The sequence below is a fragment of the Mobula hypostoma genome, chromosome 15 (assembly GCF_963921235.1).
Source record: "Mobula hypostoma chromosome 15, sMobHyp1.1, whole genome shotgun sequence".
NCBI classification, from domain to species: domain Eukaryota; kingdom Metazoa; phylum Chordata; class Chondrichthyes; order Myliobatiformes; family Myliobatidae; genus Mobula; species Mobula hypostoma.
In genome coordinates, this window is record NC_086111.1 from 1,978,067 (window position 1) to 2,003,929 (window position 25,863).

At 45.0% G+C, this 25,863-nt stretch overlaps 1 protein-coding gene across 1 annotated transcript in view; it reads left to right on the forward strand.

The window, feature by feature from the left end:
• stab1 (stabilin 1) overlaps positions 1 to 25,863 on the forward strand; it is a 339,504-nt gene that overhangs the window by 152,177 nt on the left and 161,464 nt on the right. The window contains exons 26-29 of the mRNA XM_063067593.1: positions 12,315 to 12,410; positions 13,314 to 13,409; positions 13,579 to 13,626; positions 22,827 to 22,963. Coding sequence (XP_062923663.1) covers positions 12,315 to 12,410; positions 13,314 to 13,409; positions 13,579 to 13,626; positions 22,827 to 22,963 — 377 coding nt within the window. The remainder of the gene's footprint in view (positions 1 to 12,314; positions 12,411 to 13,313; positions 13,410 to 13,578; positions 13,627 to 22,826; positions 22,964 to 25,863) is intronic.

Sequence of the window (25,863 nt, forward strand, 5' to 3'; positions counted from 1 at the left end):
CTATATCAGACACTGGTGAAGGGGAAAATGTGTACATCTGCAGGGGACAATAAATGATGGGTTGTCTTGTGACAGCAGAGCACCTGGCTACCTCACACAGGCATTACTTTGATAAGAAAGAACATTCAGGGCTGGGAATTGAGATTCCTGACACAAAAGACAAGAGGGTGATTCTTTACAGCCTCACTAGGAGGGTGATGGAGGGGGATGGATCTGTGATCTGGCATGTATTCAGCACAAGTAGACAATACCTGTGCAGACAAACTAAGTGCAGTTGTGGTAAGCTACAAAAAACTCTGGTTTGGGCTAAATACTGAGCCACGCGATCATGACCTTATCCCAGGGTGCTGTTACATAAAGTGTAAAGTTTTACTCTGAGCCCTCCAAGGGTAGGAGGTGAGGTCAACATTGTTATTCGAGAGTGATACTCACTATTTTCCTCAATGTGAGCTTTAGGCTTCTAAATGTGAAAGAAACAGTCAATTTAAACCAAATCTTCCTATGTTAAAGTCAAGGGGCCATGTATGTAGTTTCCACAATTTTTCTCTTGTTATCCTCAAGCTCCTTGGACACGTCTTGGGACCTTAATCTTGCCTATTTACTTACTGCCCATTACGCCGCTGGCATTTAGGACAACAGTGAAGATCTTCCATCTCTGTTGGTCCTTGGCCAAACAGATTGAGAAGGATTCTTCATTGCTGTTTCCATTGTAGGGTAACGTAATAGCTGGAAACATACATAACTCACAGCCACCGACATTGAGTTGGGGGTCACTTTAAGAGGCTGTTCTGACGTGATGACGTAATTATGTAAAGTACTGTTACCATGCTTTGTGTTCAGCGTTTGGAGCACAATAAATGAGCTACTACTGTTTTTCTTAAACATAAATGCCTCTGCCATTTTTATTTGTAAAAACCTACTCTGGTGAACCCGATGCTCTGGGACGATTCCATGTCGGCCAATGCAATCACTTTGAAACTGCCAGAGTTTTGGGAGCAAAATGCCATTGCCTGGTTTCCACAACCAAGGCCCAATTCGTGCTGTCAGAAATCTCAGCCGACAACACCAAGTATTTCTATGTGGTAGTGTTGCTCAGTAACCACATGGCTGTGAGAGCAATGAGTCCACTAAAACACCTGCCTGAACACGATTAATTCCGATTGCGGAAAACTCACCTTTTACGGACTTTTGGACCATCGGAGCCTGAATACAGCAAACAGTTGCTCTCCTTGCCCGGCCTTGGCAATGCTAAGCTGTCGGAGCTAATGGACCACGTGCTGTCTCTCCTGGGAGATCACCAGCCTTGTTTTATTTTTAAAAAGCTCTTCATGCAGCAAATGCCTGATAAAGTTTGCATAGCCCTCACTAACCCACATGTGAAGGACCATAGGGGCTTGCTAAAATGGCTGACAGTCCACACTCAGCTAGGCAGTGGTGCATCATTCCTCCTCCTTTCTTACCCCTATAAGCTTGGTCAGCAAGGCCCCCAACAGCTGCCAAACAGACGACACTGGGTCTGTGTTCTTAGCAGATACTGGGATGTGCCGACCACTTTACAACTTTGACAATGCCAACGCATCAGGACGTCAGAGGTCTGTGAAGACTGCGGGTTCCAGTTGTCTACTGTTTATTACGGACACCCTTTCAGGACGACGCTTTCTGTGTGACACGGGGCTCAGGTACCTGTGCTGCCAGCATCGCCTATTGATGAGAAGGCAAAAAGCAACAGAACCTTGCTGGAGGCCTCCAATGACAGCAGGATCCAGACATACGAGACGTAACAGGTGACATAACACTCTGCTTCAGTGGGCAACGCTACACATGGGACTTCGTCCTGGCTAAAGTTGCTGGACCTCTGCTCCATGAGGATTTCCCATTAGTCAATCTTAAGAACTGCCAGCTTATGGATGTCAAAGACTTCAGATCGTTACCCTGCTCCCCAGCAAGTCCTCACAATGACTGTCAAGCACGCACGTCACTGCATGTGAGTTACTTGACGGCTGGGTGAATTTCCAAACCTCACCACCCACATCCTCCACTTCAGTCACAGGGCCATTCTCACAACTGGCCTGCCAGTCCATGCCCACGTGCGTAGACTGGACCTAGAAAAGCTGCCAACTGCAAAGGCTGAGTTTGCCAACTTAGAAAGACATGACGTTCTTCGCTGGCTGACCAGCCCCTCGATATACAAAATACTCAGCAGATGCTGGGGTCAAAGCAACACTCACAACACGCTGGAGGAACTCAGCAGGTCGGGCAGCATCCGTGGAAAAGATCGGTCGACGTTTTGGGCTGGAACCCTTCGTCAGGACTGTAGAGGGAAGGGGCAGAGGCCCTATAAAGAAGGTGGGGGGAGGGTGGGAAGGAGAAGGCTGGTAGGTTCCAGGTGAAAAACCAGTAAGGAGAAAGATAAAGGGGTGGGGGAAGGGAGGCAGGGAGGTGATAGGCAGGAAAGGTGAAGAAAGAATAGGGGAAAACACAATGGGTAGTAGAAGGAGGCGGGACCATGAGGGAGGTGATAGGCAGCTGGGGGAGGGGCAGAGTGACATAGGGATAGGGGAAGGGAGGGGGAGGGAATTACTGGAAGTTGAAGAATTCTATGTTCATACCAAGGGGCTGGAGACTACCTAGACGGTATATGAGGCGTTGCTCCTCCAACCTGAGTTTAGCCTCATCATGGCAGTAGGGGAGGCTGGTGGGGTGATAGGTGAGGACAAAGGGAACTCTGTCCCTGTGGTGGTGACGGGAGGATGGGGTGAGGGCTGAAGTGTGGGAAATGGAGGAGATGTGGGTGAGGGCATCATTGATGATGGCAGAAGGGAAACCATGATCCTTAAAGAAAGAGGATATTTGAGATGTCCTGGAACGGAAAGCCTCATCCTGGGAGCAGATGCGGTGGAGACAGAGGAACTGGGAATAGGGAATGGCATTTTTGCATGTAGCGGGGTGGGAAGAGGTATAGACGAGGTAGTTATGAGAGTCAGTGGGCTTGTAGAAGATGTCAGTAGACAGTCTGTCTCCAGAGATGGAGACCGAGACATCGAGAAAGGGGAGAGAAGTACCCCACCAGCCTCCGGATCCAGCACATTATCCTCCACAAATACTGCCACCTTCAACAGGACCCCACCACTAAGCACATCTTTCCCTCTCCGCTTTCCGCAGGGATCGGTCCCTCTGCGACTCCCTGGTCCACACGTCCCTCCCCACAGATCTCCCACCCGGCACTTATCCCTGTAAGCGTAAGTGCTACACCTGTCCCTACACCTCCTCTTTTGCCACCATTCAGGGCCCCAAACAGTCCTTCCAGGTGAGGCAACACTTCACTTGTGAGTCTGTTGGGGTCATCTATTGCATCCGGTGCTCCCGGTGCGGCCTCCTCTACATCGGTGAGACCCGACGCAGATTGGGGGACCGCTTTGTCGAGCACCTCTGCTCCGCTCGCCACAACAGACAGGATCTCCCGGTAGCCACCCACTTCAACTCTGCTTCCCATTCCCATTCAGATACGTCCATACGTGGCCTCCTCTACTGCCATGATGAGGCTAAACTCAGGTTGGAGGAGCAACACCTCATATACCGTCTAGGTAGTCTCCAGCCCCTTGGTATGAACATAGAATTCTCCAACTTCCGGTAATTCCCTCCCCGTCCCTTCCCCTATTCCTATTTCACTCTGCTCCCTCCCCAGCTGCCTCCCATCTCCCTGTTGGTTCCACCTCCTTCTACTACCCATTGTGTTTTCCCCTATTCCTTCTTCACCTTTCCTGCCTATCACCTCCCTGCCTCCCTCCCCCACCCCTTTATCTTTCCCCTTACTGGTTTTTCACCTGGAACCGACCAGCCTTCTCCTTCCCACCCTCCCCCCACCTTCTTTATAGGGCCTCTGCCCCTTCCCTCTACAGTCCTGACGAGGGGTTCCGGCCCGAAACATCGACTCATCGTTTCCACGGATGCTGCCTGACCTGCTGAGTTCCTCCAGCGTGTTGTGAGTGTTGCTTCAGCCCCTCGATATGGTCCCTAAGTCCAATGATGTCCATGTGGAGATTACCAACGCCCTAATGAGAGTGTTACCTAGTCCCACACATCCAAGACTTGTCAGCACATTTAGCTGGGAAGTTAATCAGTCTAGTTAGGGGCTGTCGTCAGGTGCCTGTGTACTTAGAGGACATTCCCAAAGTGGTAGTGATAATCCTGCTTGGCCTCTCTGAGTTTCTGCACATTCTGTTTGGGCTGAAAAATGCAGCACAGACTTTCCAATGGCGAATGGACTCTGTATTAAAAGACTTAAGTTTTCTTTTTGTTTACCTAGATGACATACATGTTGTTGGTGCATCCAAATCCGAACACGTATCTCATCTCCGCACACTTTTCCAGCACTTATGCCAACATGGCTTGATTACCAGCTGGTTAAATGCCAGGATGGATTGTCAAACATTGACGCTCACAACCATTGCATCTCTGCAGAAGGTGCAAAAGCCCTCCCATCAAAAGTAGCTGCAAGGTTGTTGCTGTGGCACCATTCCACTAGTTGGCATATCTCACTCTTGTACGCCCTCTCGTCACCACCTGAGATTCTACCGACAATGGTTGTATCATCTGCAAATTTGTAGATGGTATTTGAGCTATGACTAGCCACACAGTCATGTGTATACAGAGAGTATAGCAGTGGGCTAAGCACACACCCCTGAGGTGCGTCAGTGTTGATCGTCAGCGAGGAGGAGATGTTATCACCGATTGTGGTCTTCCGGTTAGGAAGTCGAGGATCCAATTGCAGAGGGAGGTACAGAGGCCCAGGTTCTGCAACTTCTCAGTCAGGGTTGTGGGAATGATGGTGTTAAATGCTGAGTTATAGTTGATGAACAGCATCCTGACATAGGAGTTTGTGTTGTCCAGGTAGTCTAAAGCCGTGTGGAGAACCATTGAGATTCCATCTGCTGTTGACCTGTTGTGGCAATAGGCAAACTGCAATGGGTCCAGGTCCTTGCTGATGCAGGAGTTCAGCCTAGTCATGACCAACCTCTCAAAGCATTTCATCACTGTAGATGTGAGTGCTACCGGGCGATAGTACGGCAGCCCACATTATTCTTCTTAGGTACTAGTATAATTGTTGCCTTTTTGAAGCAAGTGATAACTTCTGCCAGTAGCAGTGAGAGGTTGAAAATGTCCTTGAATATTCCCACTAGTTGGTTGACACAGGTTTTCAGAGCCTTACCAGGTATTCCATCGGGACCTTACGCCTTGCGAGGGTTCACTCTCTTTAAAGACACCCTAACATCAGCCTCTGAGACAGAGATCACAGGGTCATCAGGTGCAGCAGGGATCTTCACAGCTGTAGTTGTGTTCTCCCTTTCAAAGCGGGCATGGAAGGTGTTGAGTTCAGTTGATAGTGAAGCATCACTGTCATACACGCTATTGGGTTTCGCTTTGTGGGAAGTAATGTCTTGCAGATCCTGCCAGAGTTTCTGTGCATCCGATATCTCCTCCAAACTTGTTCAAAATTGTCTCTTCGCTCTTGAAATAGGCCTCCGCAAATCATACCTGGTTTTCTGGTACAGGCCTGGGTCGCCAGACTTGAATGCCGCAGATCCAGCCTTCAGCAGATGATGTACCTCCTGGTTCATCCACGGCTTTTGGTTTGTGTTGTGTATGTGGCCGTTTACACAACAATATCATTAAGAAAAACGCTGGAGACTGGAGCTAAGTTAACAGGGGCTTTTACTTACGGAACCTGGACTGAACACATATATATACAGATCAATACGCGCCTAATAGTGCATGCTCAATACGATGTATTAGTACAACATAAAGTGGTCCTATATTATACAGTAGGTTATATGGTACACTCCTCCCCTTTTATTTTAATAGTGTATCAACTGTTTTTTTTACTGGGGGCACTACGCTAAACAATATGTGTACCCTTAACATACAAACACTTACCAATTATTTACTTAGTAACTTAATAATATCAAATTATAATAAGGTAACATAATAATAATTATAACTCGAGTCTCTGGAGGGGATCTTCTCTGTCCCTCTGGGTAACGTCTGTCAATAAACTTGTTTGTTTTAATACAGATTTTCATATAAAAGTCATGAAAGTTGACCTCTGAGCTTTGGTTTCCGTGGTCTGCTTCAAAGGTGACTTGCCACCAACAGAAGAAGTGGTTGGTGATCTGCTGTCTCTGCCAGTCAATCAAAAGTCGGGGCAATCTAATGCCTCACAGAAAGATCAGTACTTTACCAGTAATCATTCTCCATTTGATTTCACAGTTGATCGAAATCCAGTTGTTCGTTCCATTGTTCTTAAGCTGCTGTTAAAGTACAGTTTTGCTGATATTAAAGATTACCTGCAGTGCTATCTGTCTGGCTCGAGAGGGAGAATTCCTTCAGGTGCACATTCAGCACAAGTGTGAAAATACAACAATAGAAACCTTGCAGTTTTGTAGAATTCGCCTCTGTTTTGATGCTGTTTCCCAACTTCTTTGTGAAAAACAAGACACCTTGGCTGAGGATTCAAAATATGTACATGTAAAAGAAACTTCCTGCAAAGGATGAAGTGTATGATTGTCAATGGAGGAAACGATTGGTTCGAGATTTACCTTGTGCGAAAGCTGTTCTGTTTGAATGGAATTGAGTTTGTCCTCTGTTAGGTTTACCTCATCCCCCAGCAACCTGGTTTTCATTTATTTCACCACCATCAGCTATTTCTCCCTGAGGCTGGTCGCTATATTGTGGGCGGTGACCATAGCGACGATGAACAAGGTAAGGCGGGTAACGCTGTCTTCTGTAGGGAGGGTGATGTTGCTGATCTTGATAACCTTGGCTTTCTCCAGCTGTTGCTGTCTCTGTCCATCTCCTTTCTCTCCACCTTCAGTGTTCCGTTGGTAATTACATGGTGGACCTGTAGTGACGATAACGATTTCCGACCGCAGCATATCGGCTTCCTTGACTGGAACTCCTCCGGGACCAGTTACATGTTACGTTTGCTGCTTTGGCATCCTTTTCGCCTTCCACTACGTCGAACTCCACAGCTTCACCATCTCCAACACTGCGGAGGTATTTCCGTGGGTTATTTTTTATAGCCGTCTGATGTACAAACACATCTTCCTTTGTATTATTCTTGTTGATGAATCCATATCCATTTCATAGGTTGAACCACTTTACTGTTCCAAGAACCTTTGTTGCGATGACTTTCTTCTCCCCGCAGGATTTGGGTTTGTTTGCCTGTTGCTGCCGCTGCTGTTTGGATTACTGCTCCGTCTCGGCCTCGCTCATGCTGTTGACAGGCTGCGCGAGGTGGTTGCGGCTCGGGCCGGTCTAAGGTGGGGGCTCCTGCACTCTCTCTGCTTCTTTCTCCTCTCTAATATAATTCCTTTCCACTTTTTCTGTCTCCAGTTGCAGAAAAAGCTCTGCATTTCGTATTCCTTCCTTGTATTGTTGATCTAGTTTCTTCAACCTTTTCTGATACTCCTGCAAAGTGCCTTCCTGAACTGCTGTAGCTGTCTTCTGAGAGATGTCAATTTCTCCTGGTACATCTGCTCTTTTACTTCCAGGTAGTCTTCATCATCCTGCTTATTGGCAATATCTGTCTCCCTTGCATCCTCTATATCTTCAGCTGAGTCGGGACCATGGATACTGCGTTCGTCCTCATCATTGACGCTGTCTAGTTCCTCCTCATCATTGTAATAGTCGACAATGGGTGAGAGGAGAGCTGCGGACATCTTCCCCGCCGAGCTGCCCTCCTTTGTTGACACAACTAGTGCCTTGATGGTGTGCCAATCCTGCTGGATTTTCCTGAGCCATTCACGTCCCAGCAACAGTGGTCCTCCATTTTTCAGTGCATAGATGTTCAGCTGCTGTGTCTTGTCTCCGTAGGTCACTGTCACTTTAATTTTACCTTTGGGATGCACTTTCTGTGCTGTGTAAGTCCTTAGCAGTAGTTTAGTTCATTTCAGAGGTATGTGAGAAAACAGTCGTTTGTAGTCGTGTACAGAGATCACTGTTAAAGCTGAGCCTGTGTCCAACTCCATTTTCAGTCTCACGCCTGCCACTTGTGGAGTGTTCCATATTACTTTACGATCATCTGTCTCTTTCACGCTGTGAAGTGGCAGACAAGACGATTCACTTTTGTCTGAGTCATTTTCATCAGAATTGCTTTCTTTCATTTTCTGCACATTTTCTTGCTGAGGTTTCTTGTTTCTCTGCATTTTGCCCTTTTTCTGCTGTTTACTAGCTTTGCATACTCTGCCAATGTGGCCCTGTTTGCCACAGTTTCAGAATTCTTTGTCTTTAAACCAACAGTCATCAGGGTCACGTGACCTGCTCCCACAACGGTAACATTTCTTTCCTTCATTTCTGTTCAGCATGTTCCCTCAACGTAACATTTCTTTCCTTCATTTCTGCTTAGTGACATTTTATTCGTAACATATTCCAGAGATTTTTGTTGTATCTCTGAAGCACCTGGTGCGGCTGTTTCTAATGATATTGAGATGTTTAGGGCTTTCTCTAATGTAAGATCTTTTTCACACAGGAGCTTCTTCTGTGCGGTTTCAAAGTGCATGCGACACACTAACCTGTCCCTCAATGCGACTGATATACCAGCTCCAAACTGATAATGTTCTGATAATTTGCGCAATTCAGCACCATATTCAGAAATGCTTTCATTTTTGCTCTGATTCCAATTGTAAAATTTAAAGCTTTCAGCAATGACCAATGGTTTGGGGTTTAAATGCTGTTGGAGAGTGTCGACTGTCTGCTTGAACATTTTGTCAGCTGGCTTTTCAGGGGTTAACAAGCTCCGTAGCAGGTCATATGTTTTCGCGCCCATTACACTAAGGCTACATCCACATTAGACCGGATAATTTTGAAAATGCCGGTTTCGCATAAAAACAATAGGCGTCCACACCAGGCATTCTTCAAATTACTTCCGTCCACATTAAAATGGGAATTTGTGCAAATCTCCTCTTACTGGGCATGCGCAGGACACATCTACAGGAAACAAGCAAAGAGGAAACGGTATACTATTTCCGTTTCCGCAGCGGCGTTGTGCTATTTCCATTGGTCAAAAACTAGAGTACCTACAACAACAGTGAAAGAAAGTTTTCAACAATGTCTTCGAGGAATACAAAGAAAACCTGTGCCGGAAAAAGCAGACTGGACTTCTTCGTTTGGACAGATGTTGAAGTTGAGCTACTTCTGCGAGTTACAGACGACTACAAAGCTATGTTTAACTCCAAACAAGCTATTAACGTAGACAATAAAGTAAACAACACACGCATGAAGCCGTCCGCCATTGTTGTTGTGGCATTGCAGGTTGCGTTAAAGAAAACAATAAAACGCCGCACTGCCACCACCATCTGCTCTGCAACATCATGACAGCATTTTGAAAAAGCTGGTTACCCCATACACACTACACTGCCCAACTGGCGTTTTCAGATTTACATGCTCTGGAGAGCGTTTGAGAAGAGCTCTGTTTTTGGGGGAGGAAAACGCCGTTTCAGTGTGGACAGAGGGTCAAAATGAAGAGAAAAAGCTTCGGTTATGGATTTATCCAATCTAGTATGGTCGTAGCTGCAGTAAGACACTGGCTTTCTTTTCTTCATTAACATTGTTAGCATCACAATATAACTCTTTTCTTTCAATATAAGTTGCCCAGTCTTCAATGCCACTATCAAATGTTGTAATGGTTTCAATTAACGCCATCCTTGTTATGTCAATTTAGCCTCAGTCCCTTGTTTTCTTTTTGACTCACATGACCTTTTTTTTTGCGAGCGTTGCGAGCGCATTCTGGCTAGATGCATGTGTCGCTCCTTTTTTTTTATCTCCCTACTGAGGCAGGCAGACCCTCAGCCCTGGGGTTCAGCGCCGGCTGTGGTCTCGCCTGGACGCGCCGCGGCTCCGACAGTGTCTTTCAGTCTCCCGACGTTCCCGACTCCGGCTGAACTCCCGCTTCCTTTTAGACTCTTAGCCTCACTCTGCCTCTTCTGAGTGCCGTTATCAATTAAAACACGCCATTCCGATACGATGCAGGTTCATTAACCTTGACGCCAATTTGTTGTGTATGTGGCCGTTTACACAACAATGCTATTAATAAAAACGCAAGAGACTGGAGCTAAGTTAACAGGGGCTTTTATTTTCGGAACCCGAACTGAACACATATATACAGATCAATATGCATGCTCAATGCAATGTATTAGTACATAAAGTAGTCCTATATTATACAGTAGGTTATATGGTACCATCATGAATGAGTCTTTAGTGTTTGTTTTGCTTACCACCATCGATTTTGTTTTCTTAGGATTGAGTTTTTAGTCCGTAGTCAAGGCTTTTCTCATTCACTTTATTCAGCATAATTTGCAGTTCGCATTCGCTGTCAGCTAACAACATGGTGCCGTCCGCATATCTGATGTTATCCACCTTCTGGCCTCTGATTGGAATACCTGTCTCCTGATGGTTGCATTCCCGAAAAATCCTTTCTCTGTAGAGGTTAAACAAATCCAGCGAGCCAACACAGCCTTGCCTTACGCCTCGTTTAATACATGCCCATGGTGATAGCTCATTTTCTACCCTGACCGCCACTTTCTGTTTCCAATCCAAGTTCCTTATTATCTGCACATTCTCCCAACCCAGATCGTACTTGTTCAACACCTCTATTACTTTCTCGTGTCTTACTTTATCAAAAGCCTTTTCATAGTCAATAAAGCATAAGTAGATGGTCTTTTGTGCCTCAATGCATCTCTCCATGATGTTTCTCAATGCAAATATTCCTTCCTTGTTCCTGAGCCTTTATGAAAACCAAACACTAAAGACTCATTGATGATGGTATCGTTACAAGTGAATTGTCAAGACATTGAATAGGTGCGAAAGTTTGATTATCTTGGCAGTTGTCTGACAGATGACGGGAGATGTGAAGTTGAGATCAGAAGGAGAATAGGTATGGCTAAGATCCAGTTCATGAAGCTAAAAGATCTGCTATGCAATCGGAAGGTAGACATCCAAAGTAGAATCCGCTTCCTCGAGTGTTATGTATGGTCAGTGCTGAGGTATGGATCAGAAACATGGACCCTGAAGAAGGATGACATGAAACAAATTAATGCTTTTGAAATGTGGTGCTATCGACGAATGTTGAAGATCAGCTGGGTAGAGAAAGTTTCAAATGAGAGGGTTTTGTCGGAAGTTGATAGAACACAGACACGGATACTGCTGAAGAAGATCATGAAGTTAAAAGTTGCTTATTGTGGACACGTTACATGGAGAGATAACATCTTGTTGGACTTGCTATCTGGAAAGGTGGAGGGAAAGAAAAGAAGAGGAAGGCAAAGAACAATGTGGCTGGATATGGTAGTCTGGGAATATACAATGTCTTTGTGGGCACACACTCATCCACACAGGTTTTAATGAAGTCAGTAACAACTGCAGCATACTCATCCAGGTTCGAAGATGAATCGCTGAATACAGTCCAATGCACCGATTCAAAGCAGTCCTGTAGGTGCTCCTGTGCTTCCCCTGTCCAAACCTTCTTGGTCCTCACTACTGGTGCTGCAGTCTTCAGTCTCTGCCTATACTCAGGGAGTAGAAGTACAGCCAGGTGATCAGACTTCCCAAGGTGAGGGCATGGAATAACACAGTAGGCATTCTTGATGGTGGTGTAGCAATGGTCCAGCGTGTTGTTTCCTCCGGTTTTGCAAGTGTTCTGTTGATGGTAATTGCTTAGTGACTTTTTCAGACTGGCCTGGTTAAAATCTCCCAAAATGATGGTGAAGGCATTAGAGTACGCTGTTTCATGCACGTTGATCCCATTGCTTAGGGTGTTCTTTTAGAATGGAGATGAGGAGGAATTTCTTTAGCCAAAGAGAGGTGAATTTATGGAATTCTTTTCCACAAGCAACTGTGGAGACCAAGTCTTTGTGTATTTTTAAGGCAGAGGTTGATAGATTCTTAATTGGTCTGGGCATGAAGGGATATGGGGAGAAGGCAGGATATTGGGGCTGAGAAGAAAATTGGATTGGCCATGATGAAATGGCGGAGCACGCTTGATGGGTCAAATGGCCTAATTCTGTTCCTATATCTTATGGTTCCACATTCTATGCTTACAGGAGCTAATTAATCTAACAACCAGCATTTCTTTGGTGTGATGAAGAAAACTGGAATAAGGGTAAACACACACAGTCACAGCGATATTGCATTGTGTAGTTTGGTTGCAACATTCAACATTGAAGTCTTAGCTTTTCCTTTGCTTGTTAGTGTATTTTAACAACCCTTGAAAAATGCAAAAAAAAATCCATTGACCAACATTTTTTTTGATCTCATTGCTTTAGAGTCACTGTGTCTGTAAGAGAGGGTTTGCTGGTGATGGCAAGATGTGCAGTCCAATTGATCCATGCCTAGAAGAGAATGGTGGATGCCATGCATTGGTAAAACAATATTATATATTTTCATTGTTATTACAATTATCACCAATATAAATTCCCAGCTGACACTTCACTGTTTCAGCCTTCAGGTTACTGCATAGTTGCTGGAAGCCGTTTAGTTCTGCTGAGAGATTACAAGGCAAACGGAGTCACATTATTCCACTTGCAAAGTAGCTTCCTAGGAGTAAAGTTCTCAGAATCAGTGCTGAAGTCTTCGTGCTTTACTTGAGAATAAAGTCTCAGGAAATTTGCCCCAGTGTGTATAGTGGTGGATCTCCAACCAATAATTCTTGACTAAATTGTGATTTAATCATGCACAATCTAGGCAATTTATTGATTTTTTTTAAAAAAGAGAAGTGAGAATACAGAATTGGTGGAGGCTCAGCGGGAAACTTCATCATCTTCCCTCGTAGGCTATTCATGATTAATTCTACAGTGAAATGACACTCTGCTGCAAAGCTATAGTTGCTGCTTAAATTGTATGACTTAACCTTCCTTTTCTTGTATTCTGTGTCTTGGACAATATTTTGTATACCCTCTTAACCACCTTCTCTACCCACCCTGAGAGGATCCATAGGAAAGATTCAAGTTTATTCATTGTGTGTGCATCGAAACATACAAAGTCATTGCTTCTGTACTAAGAAGCAGATTTATAGGCCATCTACATTATATTCCTAAAAGTAAATAGCACATTATTGCAGAGCGTCACCATTTATCACTCAGCCAAGATCTAAGAAAATGCCCAACAAGAATTGCTGCATGGAAATAAAAGTAGGGTTGGGACTTGAAACACAGAATCTCTGAACCTTGATATGCCCAATTTTCATTTGTGCTTAATAAAATTGGTCACTTATGTAAAGAGTAATTTGACATCTTGCTAAGGAAGTTAACTGTTTCTACCTAAAGGCTGAATGTGAACGCACTGAGGATGGAAACCGGATGTGTACCTGCCCTGAAGGCTATGCTGGAGATGGGATTATGTGCTTTGGGGATATATTAACAGTAAGTAGAATAACAATTATGTGTATCCAACAATAATTCATTTGTTCAAAAGAACTGTTTAATGAAAACTTCCTTTTTTTTCCAAATTATTTTGGTCTCTTATTTGTATATATTTTTAGTATCGTCACTTATTTTGCCATTTTGAATTTTTTCTTCATTCATTTTAAAGGAGCTGGCATCAAGTGCATACTTTTCAGGATTTAATAACTGGCTCCAGGTATGTAACCAACTCACTACAAAGAGAAATACAACTTGAATTTATTTTTTTAAAAAGTCTATATTGTTTTGCAGTTCCTTTCCTTTTTTTGTCCTTATGTATGGATTTTTTGTTACTTATTTTAAGTATTAAAGTGACTTGCCATCTTTTGCTGAGATCCTGTCTTGTTGCAAGATACTAAGTGATATAGTTGTGGATCTCCCAATCTGTAAACTGCTGTCATTTATTCCTCCCCTTTGACCAAACCTCCCTGAGCCAGCTAGAGGAAAGTTGTACACTTCAGCCCAAGTGATGTGCATTCTGTCCATCCACTACAATCTATCCTGTATCCTGTCGCAGTCAAACTTTGCTCCATGCTAACCACTAATGAGGCAAAGGATAATCTCCATTAAAGTTTCTACTAAGACATCAAACACGATTTTTTGCTTTAAGCCACAATGAATAGGTCGTTTCATTATATAACAGGTTAAGAAAGTTTGCATGATTGCTATGAGTTTTGTTGGAGACTGACTTGTCCTATTTACATTTCACTCACTGGTTTAGCTCATTTCCAACAGTACATAGAATCCCACAAATGTAAAGTCAAGATAGTGATAATTTATTAATGTATTTATAATCATCTTGTTTATCTATTTGTGTTTCTTTGTTGAATCCATCAAGTCCAAGTAAGCAAGGACAAATCAATTTATGTTGCTCCTGGTACATTTCATATAGCTGCATACATAATTATTAGCCCTTCAAGTCAGTCAGATTTTAGGACTATCATCTTGTATTTTCCTACAAATGAGGACAGCCTGATTGCTTAGTAGGACCACTGTGAATTTGAATAATTTGCTGGAGATAGATTTCCATTTTGAACAACTCCATTGGCAAATGAAATTTAATATGGAGAGCAGTGAAATTATACACTTTAGCAGAAAGAACGAGAGACTATATAAGCTAATTGGCACAAATCTAAAGGATGTACAGAAAAAGAAAGACCTGAGTGTTAATACACATAAAAATGGCAGGCTGTGTTAAAAGAATGGTTTGTGATTCAGTGATTCATATACTGAGTGCCAAAATTATGGAAATTATGGTGAACCCTTATAAAACCCAGTATGAGCACCAACTGAGCATTGTCTCAATTCCGCTCACCTAGCTTTAGAAAGGATAACAATGGTTTTGTAAAGGTACAGAAAAGATTTCGTGGAATAGATGCGTGTAGAAGGGAAGAGGTCTGGTCACACGTATACAATACCATCAACACACATAAAAGTTGCTGGTGAACGCAGCAAGCCAGGCAGCATCTCTAGGAAGAGGTGCAGTCCAGTATACAATACCATGTCCAGTTTAGCTAGGATAAGAGGAAGGAAACTGTTCCCTTTATTCAGCGTTGAGTAGCAGGAGTTAAAAATTCAGGGTACAAGTTACAAAGGAGAGGTGAGATTGAACTACTTTATTCATAAGGTAATTATAATCTGCAACACTGCACATGAGGATAGTAGAAAGAGAATCAGTTAGAATTTTCAAAAGAGAACTAGGGAGGCATTTGAAGAAGAGGCAATTGCAGTGGTGAAAGATGGGGGAAATGGAGGATTGTAGTGAAAAATGGAGGAAAAGAACCAAATAGATTTCTCTGTTAGGAACTGGTATAAAGCAGACTGGTTGAACAGCCTCCTCTTTCATAACAATTCTGTGATCCTGTGATACACATGTGCATCAGCTGACCATCAAACTACAGAAGGTGAGCTGGATGATTTGGTCCCCTTTGTTGAACAAATCCAATGACCCTAAATGTTAATTTCAGTGGATGCCTTTGGCAAGCCTGCAGCCATCCCCACCTATTTCCGTGCATTTTTGAATATCTAATGCTTTACTTTCAGGCACTAAAATAAATTCTGTTATGGTCTCCATTCTGTTATTGTATTCCTGAGAAAATTCTTGAAGTCTGATTTATGTACTCTAGTTTTATTTGTTACCCGGTCCGCCATCGTGACCATTGCTGTCGCTGATCTCTTGTAATAAATCAGCTCTGCAGCTTTTAACCAGAATCAAGTCCTGATTGAATTTCTTTTCCTAATGTTTTCTCAAGAAGTTACAAGAAAGCAAGTGTCCTATACATGAAATACAGTAGTTGAATAGTTCCAGTTAATATCAGAGAATGTATACAATATACAACCTGAAATTCTCACTCTCCGCAGACATCCTCAAAACAGATGAAAACCCCCAAAGAATGAATGACTGAAAAAATGTCAGAACCCCAAAGCCCCCTGCCCCCTCCCATGTGCAAGCCTCCCCCGCCACTTATTCCAGCATAAAGCATCAGCATTCCCACCACCCAACAGTAAAGCTTCAAAGAGAGACCATGATTTACAGTACATCAGAAACTAACTCTTCATTCCAACAATTCGATATCCGTCAGGCTCTCTCTCTCTTTAACAAGAGAGAGACGGATAGCGCTCCTTCCACAGCGACAGGGAAGACGGAAGTCACTGTTTCAATGTTACCGTCACTCTGAAGTATTGCTTTTTATTTTGAGTTCTCTGATTAAGAACCGGCAGCAAATTCTCCCTCATCATCAAAAGAGAGAGAGTGATTGATCCTGAGTGCTATGCCCTCTGACAGCCGCTCTCACTGTCTTCAATGTTCCGGCTCCCACTATGCTTAATTTTGCGACACCAGTGAGAAATTGTGTCCACGGAGGCTGTGAAAGGCACCCGACTTCAGGCTGTACCTGGATGTACTGAAAGACAGCCCCTTGGCAAACTCTAAGAACAGGAACATGCTGCTGTGCAGAACCGTAGCTTTTGGGTGCAGCTGTAGATCAAAGATCCCAATGGGACCCCAGCTGCCCTGAAAAGAAAAGTAGTGACATTAGAATAGTAAGAATTTAACTGTTTGACTGATTAGCTGGGAGCATGCATACTCTGGTGCCTTCTCTAGCTTCACCCACTCAATACAGAACAATGCTCTCAGTTTGAAACATAGAAAACCTACAGCACAATACAGGCCCTTCGGCCCACAAAGTTGTGCTGAACATGTCCTTACCTTCGAAATTACTAGGCTTACCCATAGCTCTCTATTTTTCTAAACTCCATGTACCTATCCAGGAGTCTCTTAAAAGATCCTATCGTATCTGCCTCCACCACCGTTGCTGGTTGCCCATTCCATGCACTCACCACTCTCTGAGTAAAAAAAACTTACCCCTGACATCTCCTCTGTACCTACTCCCCAGCACCCTAAACCTGTGTCCTCTTGTGGCAACCATTTCAGCCCTGGGAAAAAGCCTCTGACTATCCACACGATCAATGCCTCTCATCATCTTATACACCTCTATCAGATCACCTCTCATCCTCTGTCGCTCCAAGGAGAAAAGGCCGAGTACACTCAGTCTATTCTCATAAGGCATGCTCTCTAATCCAGGCAACATCCTTGTAAATCTCCTCTGCACCCTTTCTATGACTTCCACATCATTCCTGTAGTGAGGCAACAGAACTGAGCACAGTACTCCAAGTGGGGTCTGACCAGGGTCCTATATGGTTGTTCGTCCATCGTTGACATCGATGAAGACCTTGACACCATAGATGGTGTGGAGACTAGCGCGTGACTTGGATTTAAGTGAGGGAGAGTTGCACGGTGTCAGCCTCACTCTCTCTTCCCAATTCCCATCTGGATCCAGTGGCAAGACAGAGTTGAGACGGCTGGAGATGGGACTAGGCGCAGTGGATGACCAGGATGTCTTCTGTGTCTTGTCCTGCTCTACACGTTCCACAATGCTTGCAGAGATCGCCTTCTTGACCGTTGGACCTTCCATTGGTCTCGTCCGCTCAATCCGCCGGAGTCTGTCTTCACATGCTGGGATAGACAACTCCCTATCACACCGAGGGTTTGAGACCCGTCGGCTACCCTCACCTGGTTTAGCCGGCTTGTCGAAGCCGTTGCCCGGGGTGTGGCCGCTGTCGGATGCAAACAGCTACGGGGAGCCACAGGTGAGAGCTGAGTGCCAGGTGGGGACCAAAGGTGGACTAACCGCCCTGAAAAGGACGCGATATGTTCCCCCACCAAAGGTGCTACCCCTCCCGGACACCCCATACACCCCTGGGTCCTATATAGCTGCAACATTACCTCTCGGTTCCTAAATTCAACTTCACGATTGATGAAGTCTAATGCACCGTATGCCTTCTTAACCACAGAGTCAACCTGCGCATCTGCTTTGAGTGTCCTACGGACTCGGACCCCAAGTTCCCTCTGATCCTCCACACTGCCAAGAGTCTTACCATTAGTACTATATTCTACCATCATATTTGACCTACCAAAATGAACCACCTCACACTTATCTGGGCTGAACTCCATCTGCCTCTTCTCAGCCCAGTTTTGCATCCTATCAATGTCCCACTGTAACCTCTGACAGCCCTCCACACTGCCCACAACACCTCCAACCTTTGTGTCATCAGCAAACTTACTAACCCATTCCTCCATTTCCTCATCCAGGTCATTTATAAAAATCACGAAGAGTAAGGGTCTCAGAACAGATCCCTGAGGCACACCACTGGTCACAGACCTCCATGCAGAATATGACCCGTCAGCAACCACTCTTTGCCTTCTGTGGGCAAATCAGTTCTGGATCCATAAAGCAATGTCCCCTTGGATCCCATGCCTCCTTATTTTCTCAATAAGCCTTGCATAGAGTACCTTATCAAATGCCTTGCTGAAATCCATATACACTACATCTACTACTCTTCCTTCATCAATGTGTTTAGTCGCATTCTCAAAAAATTCAATCAGGCTCGTAAGGCACAACCTGCCCCTGACAAAGCCATGCTGACTATTCCTAATCATATTATACCTCTCCAAATGTTCATAAATCCTGTCTCTCAGGATCTTCTCCATCAACTTACCAACCACTGAGGAGAGACTCACTGGTCTATAATTTCCTGGGCTATCTCTACTCCCTTTCTTGAATAAAGGAACAACATCTGCAACCCTCCAATCCTCCAGAACCTCTCCTGTCTCCATTGATGACACAAAGATCATCACCAGAGGCTCATCAATCTCCTCCCTCACCTCCTACAGTAGTCTGGGGTACATCTCATCCGGTCCCAGCGACTTATCCAACTTGATGCTTTCCAAAAGCTCCAGCACATCCTTTTCTTAATATCTACATGCTCAAGCATTTCAGTCTGCTGCAAGTCATCAGTACAATCACCAAGATCCTTTTCCATAGTGAACACTGAAGTAAAGTATTCATTAAGTACCTCTGCTATTTCCTCCAGTTCCGTACATACTTTCCCACTGTCACACTTGGTAGGTCCCATTCTTTCACGTCTTATCCTCTTGCTCTTCACATACTTGCAGAATGCCTTGGGGTTTTCCTTAATCCTGCCCGCCAAGGCCTTCTCATGGTCCCTTCCCTTCTGGCTCTTCTAATTTCCTTCTTAAGCTCCTTCCTATTAGCCTTATAATCTTCTAGATCTCTAACATTACCTAACTCTCTGAACCTTTTGTAAGCTTTTCTTTTCTTCTTGACTAGATTTATTACAGCCTTTGTACACCACGGTTCCTGTACTCTACCATAACTTCCCTTTCTCATTGGAACGTACCTATGCAGAACGCCACACAATATCCCCTGAATATTTGCCACATTTCTTCCATACTCTTCCCTGAGAACATGTATTTCCTGTTTAAGCTTCCAATTTCCTGCCTGATAACCTCATAATTCCCTTACTCCAATTAAACGCCTTTCGAACTTGTCTGTTCCTGTCTCTCTCCAATGCTATTGTAAAGGAGATAGAATTATGATCACTATCTCCAAAATGCTCTCCCACTGGGAGATCTGACACCTGACCAGGTTCATTTCCCAATACCAAATCAAGTACAGCCTCTCCTCTTGTAGGCTTATCTACATATTGTGTCAAGAAACCTTCCTGAACACACATAATAAACTCCACCCCATCTAAACTCGTTGCTCTAGGGAGATGCCAATCGATATTTGGGAAATTAAAATCTCCCATTATGACAACTGTTATTATTACACCTTTCCAGGATCTGTTTCCCTATCTGCTCTTCGATATCCCTGTTACTATTGGGTGGCCTATAAAAACACCCAGTAAAGTTATTGACCCTTCCGTGTTCCTAACCTCCACCCACAGAGACTCAGTAGACAATCCTTCCATGATGTCCACCTTTTCTACAGCCGTGACATTATCTCTGATCAACAGTGCCACGCCCCCTCCTCCTTTGCCTCCCTCCCTGTCCTTTCTGAAACATCTAAAGCCTGGCACTTGAAGTAGCCATTCCTGTCCCTGAGTCATCCAAGTCTCTGTAATGGCCACCACATCATATCTCCAAGTACTGATCCACGCTCTAAGCTCATCTGCTTTGCTCACAACACTCCTTGTGTTAAAATAGACGCATCTCAATACTTCAGTCTGAATGCGTCCCTTCTCTATCACCTGCCTATCGTCCCTCTCGCACTTGTCTACAAGCTTTCCCTATTTGTGAGCCAACTACCTCTTCCCCAGTCTCTTCAGTTCGGTTCCCACCCCCCAACAATTCTAGTTTAAACTCTCCCCAGTAGCCTTAGCAAACCTCCTGGCCAGGATATTAGTCTCCCTGGGATTCAGATGCAACCCATCCTTTTTGTACAGGTCACATGTGTCTCAAAAGAGATCACAGTGATCCAGAAATCTGAATCCCTGCCCCCTGCTCCAATCCCTCAGCCACGTATTTATCCTCAACCTCATTCTATTCCTATACTCACTGTCACGTGGCAAAGGCAGTAGTCCCGAGATGACTACTTTTTTTAGATTATGAGAACACTCAGTCCTCTTTTATTGTCATTTAGAAATGCATACATGAATTAAGAAATGATACAATGTTTCTCCGGCGTGATATCACAGAAAACAAGACAGACCAAAGACTAACACTGACAGAACCACATAATTATAACATATAGTTACAGCAGTGCAAAGCAATACCATAATTTGATAAAGAACAGCCCATAGACACTGTAAAAAAAAAGTCTCAAAGTCCCGAGTCGATCAACTCCTGAGTCCCTGATAGTGGTGGCAAAAGGGGGAAACTCCCTGCCATAAATCTCCAGGCACCGACAACTTGCCGATACCTTGGAAGCAGCCGACCACAACCAACACTGAGTCCATCCATCCGAAAACTTCGAGCTTCCGAGCAGCCTCTCCGATACAGCCTCCCGAGCGCCCTCGACCTCTCCCCAGCCGCTGAAACACGCAAAGCCGAGGATTTCGAGGCCTTCAGCTCCAGAGATTCCGGTTACCACACCCTGTAGCAGTGGTAGCAAAGCAGACATTTCAGAAGTTTTCTAGATGTTCCGCTATGCACGCACGTCTGTCTCCATCAAATCAGGATTGTGCATGGTCCCCTATTTGACAGATAGCAGATATTCATCACCGGAAAGGCCATGTGCGCTGTCGTCGCACCATCTTGTCCTTTGTGGTCCTGCTTCTGAACTTCCTTCCTAACTCCCTGTAGTCTGTTTTCAGGAACTCTTCTCTTTTCCTACCTATGTCATTGGTACCAATATGTACCACAACCTCTGGCTGTTCTCCCTCCCACTGCAGGATATCTTGGACACGATCTGAAACATCCTGGACCCTGACACCTGGGAGGAAAACTACCATCCGTGTTTCTTTCCTGCGTCCACAGAATCGCCTGTTTGACCCCTAACTATAGAGTCCCCTATCACTACTGCCTTCTTCCTTTCCCTACCCTTCTGAGCCACAGGGCCAGACTCTGTGCCAGAGGCGCGGCCACTGTTGCTTCCCCCAGGTAGGCTGTTCCCGCCCCAACAGTACTCAAACAGGAGTACTTATTGTCAAGGGGGACAGACACGGGGGTACTCTCTAGTACCTGACTCTTCCCCTTCCCCCTCCTGATTGTGACCCACTTGTCTGTCTCCTGTGGCCCCGTTGTGACCACCTGCCTATAACTCCTTACTATCACCTCCTCGCTCTCCCTGACCAGATGAAGGTCATCGAGCTACATCTCCAGTTCCCTAACACGGTCCCTCAGGAGCTGCAGCTCGACGCACCTGGTGCAGATGTGGCCGTCTGGGAGGCTGGTAGTCTCCAGGACCTCCCACATCTGACACTGAGCACAGAAAACTGGCCTCACACACATACTTCCTCCTTTCCGTAAATAACACCGGTAAACCTACCTCGCCTCATCTCATTACCCCTAAAGCCCGTTGAGCCAAGGCCCTATCACTCTACTGCCTCTCACTTCACTGCCCGCTCCTAACACTGCCCGCTGGATATGGTGGTCATCTTTTTAAACCTTTCGCGCTCTACTGGCTGACATCACGCGCCTGTGCAGTCTTGCCTCTCTTTTACCCTGAGCGGTAAAAACTGCCTTGGCTCCAAAAATCAGCCGTTCACTCGCAGCCTTCTAGCCTTCTTGCTCTTAGTTTGAGTAACACACAGAAAATGCTGGAGGAACTCAGCAGGACAGACAGCATCTACAGACATTTTGGGCCAAGACACTTAATCAGGACTGGAAAGAAAGGGGGAAGAAGCTAGAATAAGAAGGTGGGGGCGGGGGGAAGGAGTACAAACTAGAAGGCGATAGGTAAACCCAGGGGCAGGAAGTAAGCCACATAGATGTGATAGGTGAAAAAGGCAAAGGGCTGAAGAATAAGGAATCTAGGAGAGGAGAGTGGAGGAGGGATGCCAGGGGACTTGATAGACATTTGAAGAGAACAGTAGAGGTGAGAGGGAGCGCAAGTGTGGAATGGAAGAGGGAACAGGGTAGGGAGGGGGGAAACATTTATGGAAGTTATAGGAATCAATGTTCATGCCATCAGATTGGAGGCTACCCAGATGGAATATGAGCTGTTGCACCTTCAGCCTGAGAGTGGCTACGTCATGGCAGAAGAGGAAACTATTGGCCGACATGTTGAAATGGGAATGGAGTTTGGAATTAAACTGGTTGTCCACTGGCAAATCTTGTTTTTGGTGAATGGAGCGAAGGTGCATTTCAGATTAAACACAGGGTTATATTGGGTAAAATTATATCACAGTTCATAAGGGGCTCTAACTTATTAATGGGAAAGGATTTTGAGTTTAAGCATGAGAAGGTGACGTGAGTGAAGGTTAGAGTGTAGGAATTAACCTTTGTTTGGAGAGAAAATTTTGTAGATCAGATGATGAAGTCTGAGATGCTTGCCATTTTTTCTTTTAAAACAGAAATTGCAGGAAGGAGTGGAAATCCCCGCAGGAGCTAATGTGACTGTTCTCGTGCCTTCAGAAGCAGCCATAGGCAATGTGGATAAGGCTGTAATAGAATCTTGGAAAAGTAAAGAGTACCTGCCAATGATAGTAAAGTAAGACTTTGCCACTTTACTTAGCTTTGAAATTTCTCTGTTTGCTTTCCTTAACAGCTTAGCAAGTTTATCCAATGACTGATTGATCTATACTGAGTAGATTGAAGGTATTTTAAATGTACAAATTGGCATCTTCTTTAAGATAAGGTACATTAGCACATATCAGAAAATAAGAGCACCTATTTTATGGTTCAGTTTCATGCAGCACATGTTATTTCATTGAGGGAACTCCATTGGAGGAAATAAATTATTAAGCTGGCAAAGCACACATTTTATCTGAGTTTATCCCACTGGCAAGGATTTCCATGTTCAAATTCAAGATTCCATGTGAAATTACATCAGTCACAAAGTTGGAATGGACTCTTCTTTTACTTGCCATCAGATGTCCATGAAGTAACATCCTATGTTGAGAATCTTTCACCTCTTATCAACCAAAATTGGACTTCCCATGTCAAGAGAATGGCTGTTGAATGAAATTCACAAAAAAGGAGGAAAGTATGTTAAAGGGCACCAAAGAGCTTTTTTTTTTGTATTCTAACATTGCGCCAGCTTCATTGTGCAGTGACAAAGGTATTTCGATCATCAATGATTTTGGTCTTTTAACTATATGTACGTCAGTGCAACATAGCGTAATCTTTCCCTTACTGATCTTCCAGCGCCTTGTGACTGAGAGCATTTCACATTCCTGGGGACCACCCACGTGCATGAAACGTTGCCATATTTCATGTCCCTTAAGGTTTTCCTCCTCTCCATGTACTATGTAGCTGGTCTTGAGGTTGGCATGAGGAGAAGTCCTTTAAGATCTAAGTTCTTCCCATTGAAGAGTGTGAGAGTAGTGCAACATTTGCAAACACTTCATGCACAAGAAAACTTAATGTGTGACCAACATGTAGCGAGAGAATTACTATTTCTTGGTTGGAAATATAACAGTCTACTTTCAAAGAACTTCCAGTGTAGAGAGGTTACAATCCGGGACTTGCATTGTATGCAGTGATTTTTTTTGCACCTAAATTCAATTTCTCAGCAATGGTGCCACGTATTTTGAAGAAAGTATTTGTGATTTTTGCTTCTGCTCATTTTGCAATTGACGATGTTGTGAATGAAGTCACCGGAGAAAAGTACTGGTAGCCATGAAGCAGCAACACAAGATACAGCAGGCATCGTATGGAGGCAACACAAGATACAGCAGGCATCGTATGGAGGCAACACAAGATACAGCAGGCATCGTATGGAGGCAACACAAGATACAGCAGGCATCGTATGGAGGCAACACAAGATACAGCAGGCATCGTATGGAGGCAACACAAATGCTGGTGGAACTCAGCAGCTATGGAAAACAGTACAGACAACATTTTGGGCCGAGACCCTTTATCAGTGCTGGAGAACAAAAAGGATGTGAAATCAGAGTTGGACGGTGGGGGGGGGGGGGGCGGAGAAGAGAGGAAGACATAAAAGGTAGTAGATGATAGATGAATCCAGGAGGGGAGTGGAGGGTGAAGTAAAGAGTTGGGAAGTTGATTGGTGGAAAAGATAAAGGGCTGGGGAAGGGGAAATCTGATGGGAGAGGACAGAATGCCATGGAAGAAAGAAAAGGGGGAAGAGCACCAAAAGGAGGTGATGGACAGATAAGGAGACGAGGTGAGAGAGGGAAATGGTGAAGGGGAGGGAAGTCATTACCAGAACTTCAAGAAATCGATGTTCGTGCCATCAGGTTGGAGGCTACCCAGGCAGAATATAAGGTGTTTCTCATCCAACCTGTGTGTGGCCTCAACGCGGCAGTAGAGGAGGCCATGGACTGACCTGTTGGAATGGGAATGGAAAGTGGAATTAAAATGGGTGGCCACTGCAGATCCCACTTTTTCTAGCAGATGGAGTGTAGGTGCTCCCAATCACAGACACCTGAACTATACCTCTTCCTACCTTGTTACTTGTAAAAATGCCATCTCTTCTCTCAATTCCTCTGTGTCCACCACATCTGCTCTCAGCGTGAGACTTTTCATTCCAGAACTTCTTCCAGGAAAGAGGCTTCCCTTCCTCCACCATCAATGCTGCCTCAACCACATCTCACATCTGCCCCATCCTTCCACCATCCCACCAGGGATAGGGTTTCTCTTGTCCTCATCTACCACCCCACCAGGGATAGGGTTTCTCTTGTCCTCATCTACCACCCCACCAGGGATAGGGTTTCTCTTCTCATCCACCACCCCACCTAGGATAGGGTTTCTCTTCTCATCCACCACCCCACCAGGGATAGGGTTTCTCTTGTCCTCATCTACCACCCCACCAGGGATAGGGTTTCTCTTGTCCTCATCCACCACCCCACCAGGGATAGGGTTTCTCTTGTCCTCATCTACCACCCCACCAGGGATAGGGTTTCTCTTCTCATCCACCACCCCACCAGGGATAGGGTTTCTCTTCTCATCCACCACCCCACCTAGGATAGGGTTTCTCTTCTCATCCACCACCCCACCAGGGATAGGGTTTCTCTTGTCCTCATCTACCACCCCACCAGGGATAGGGTTTCTCTTGTCCTCATCCACCACCCCACCAGGGATAGGGTTTCTCTTGTCCTCATCTACCACCCCACCAGGGATAGGGTTTCTCTTCTCATCCACCACCCCACCAGGGATAGGGTTTCTCTTGTCCTCATCCACCACCCCACCAGGGATAGGGTTTCTCTTGTCCTCATCTACCACCCCACCAGGGATAGGGTTTCTCTTCTCATCCACCACCCCACCAGGGATAGGGTTTCTCTTCTCATCTACCATCCCACCAGGGATAGGGTTTCTCTTGTCCTCATCTACCACCCCACCAGGGATAGGGTTTCTCTTCTCATCTACCACCCCACCAGGGATAGGGTTTCTCTTCTCATCCACCACCCCACCAGGGATAGGGTTTCT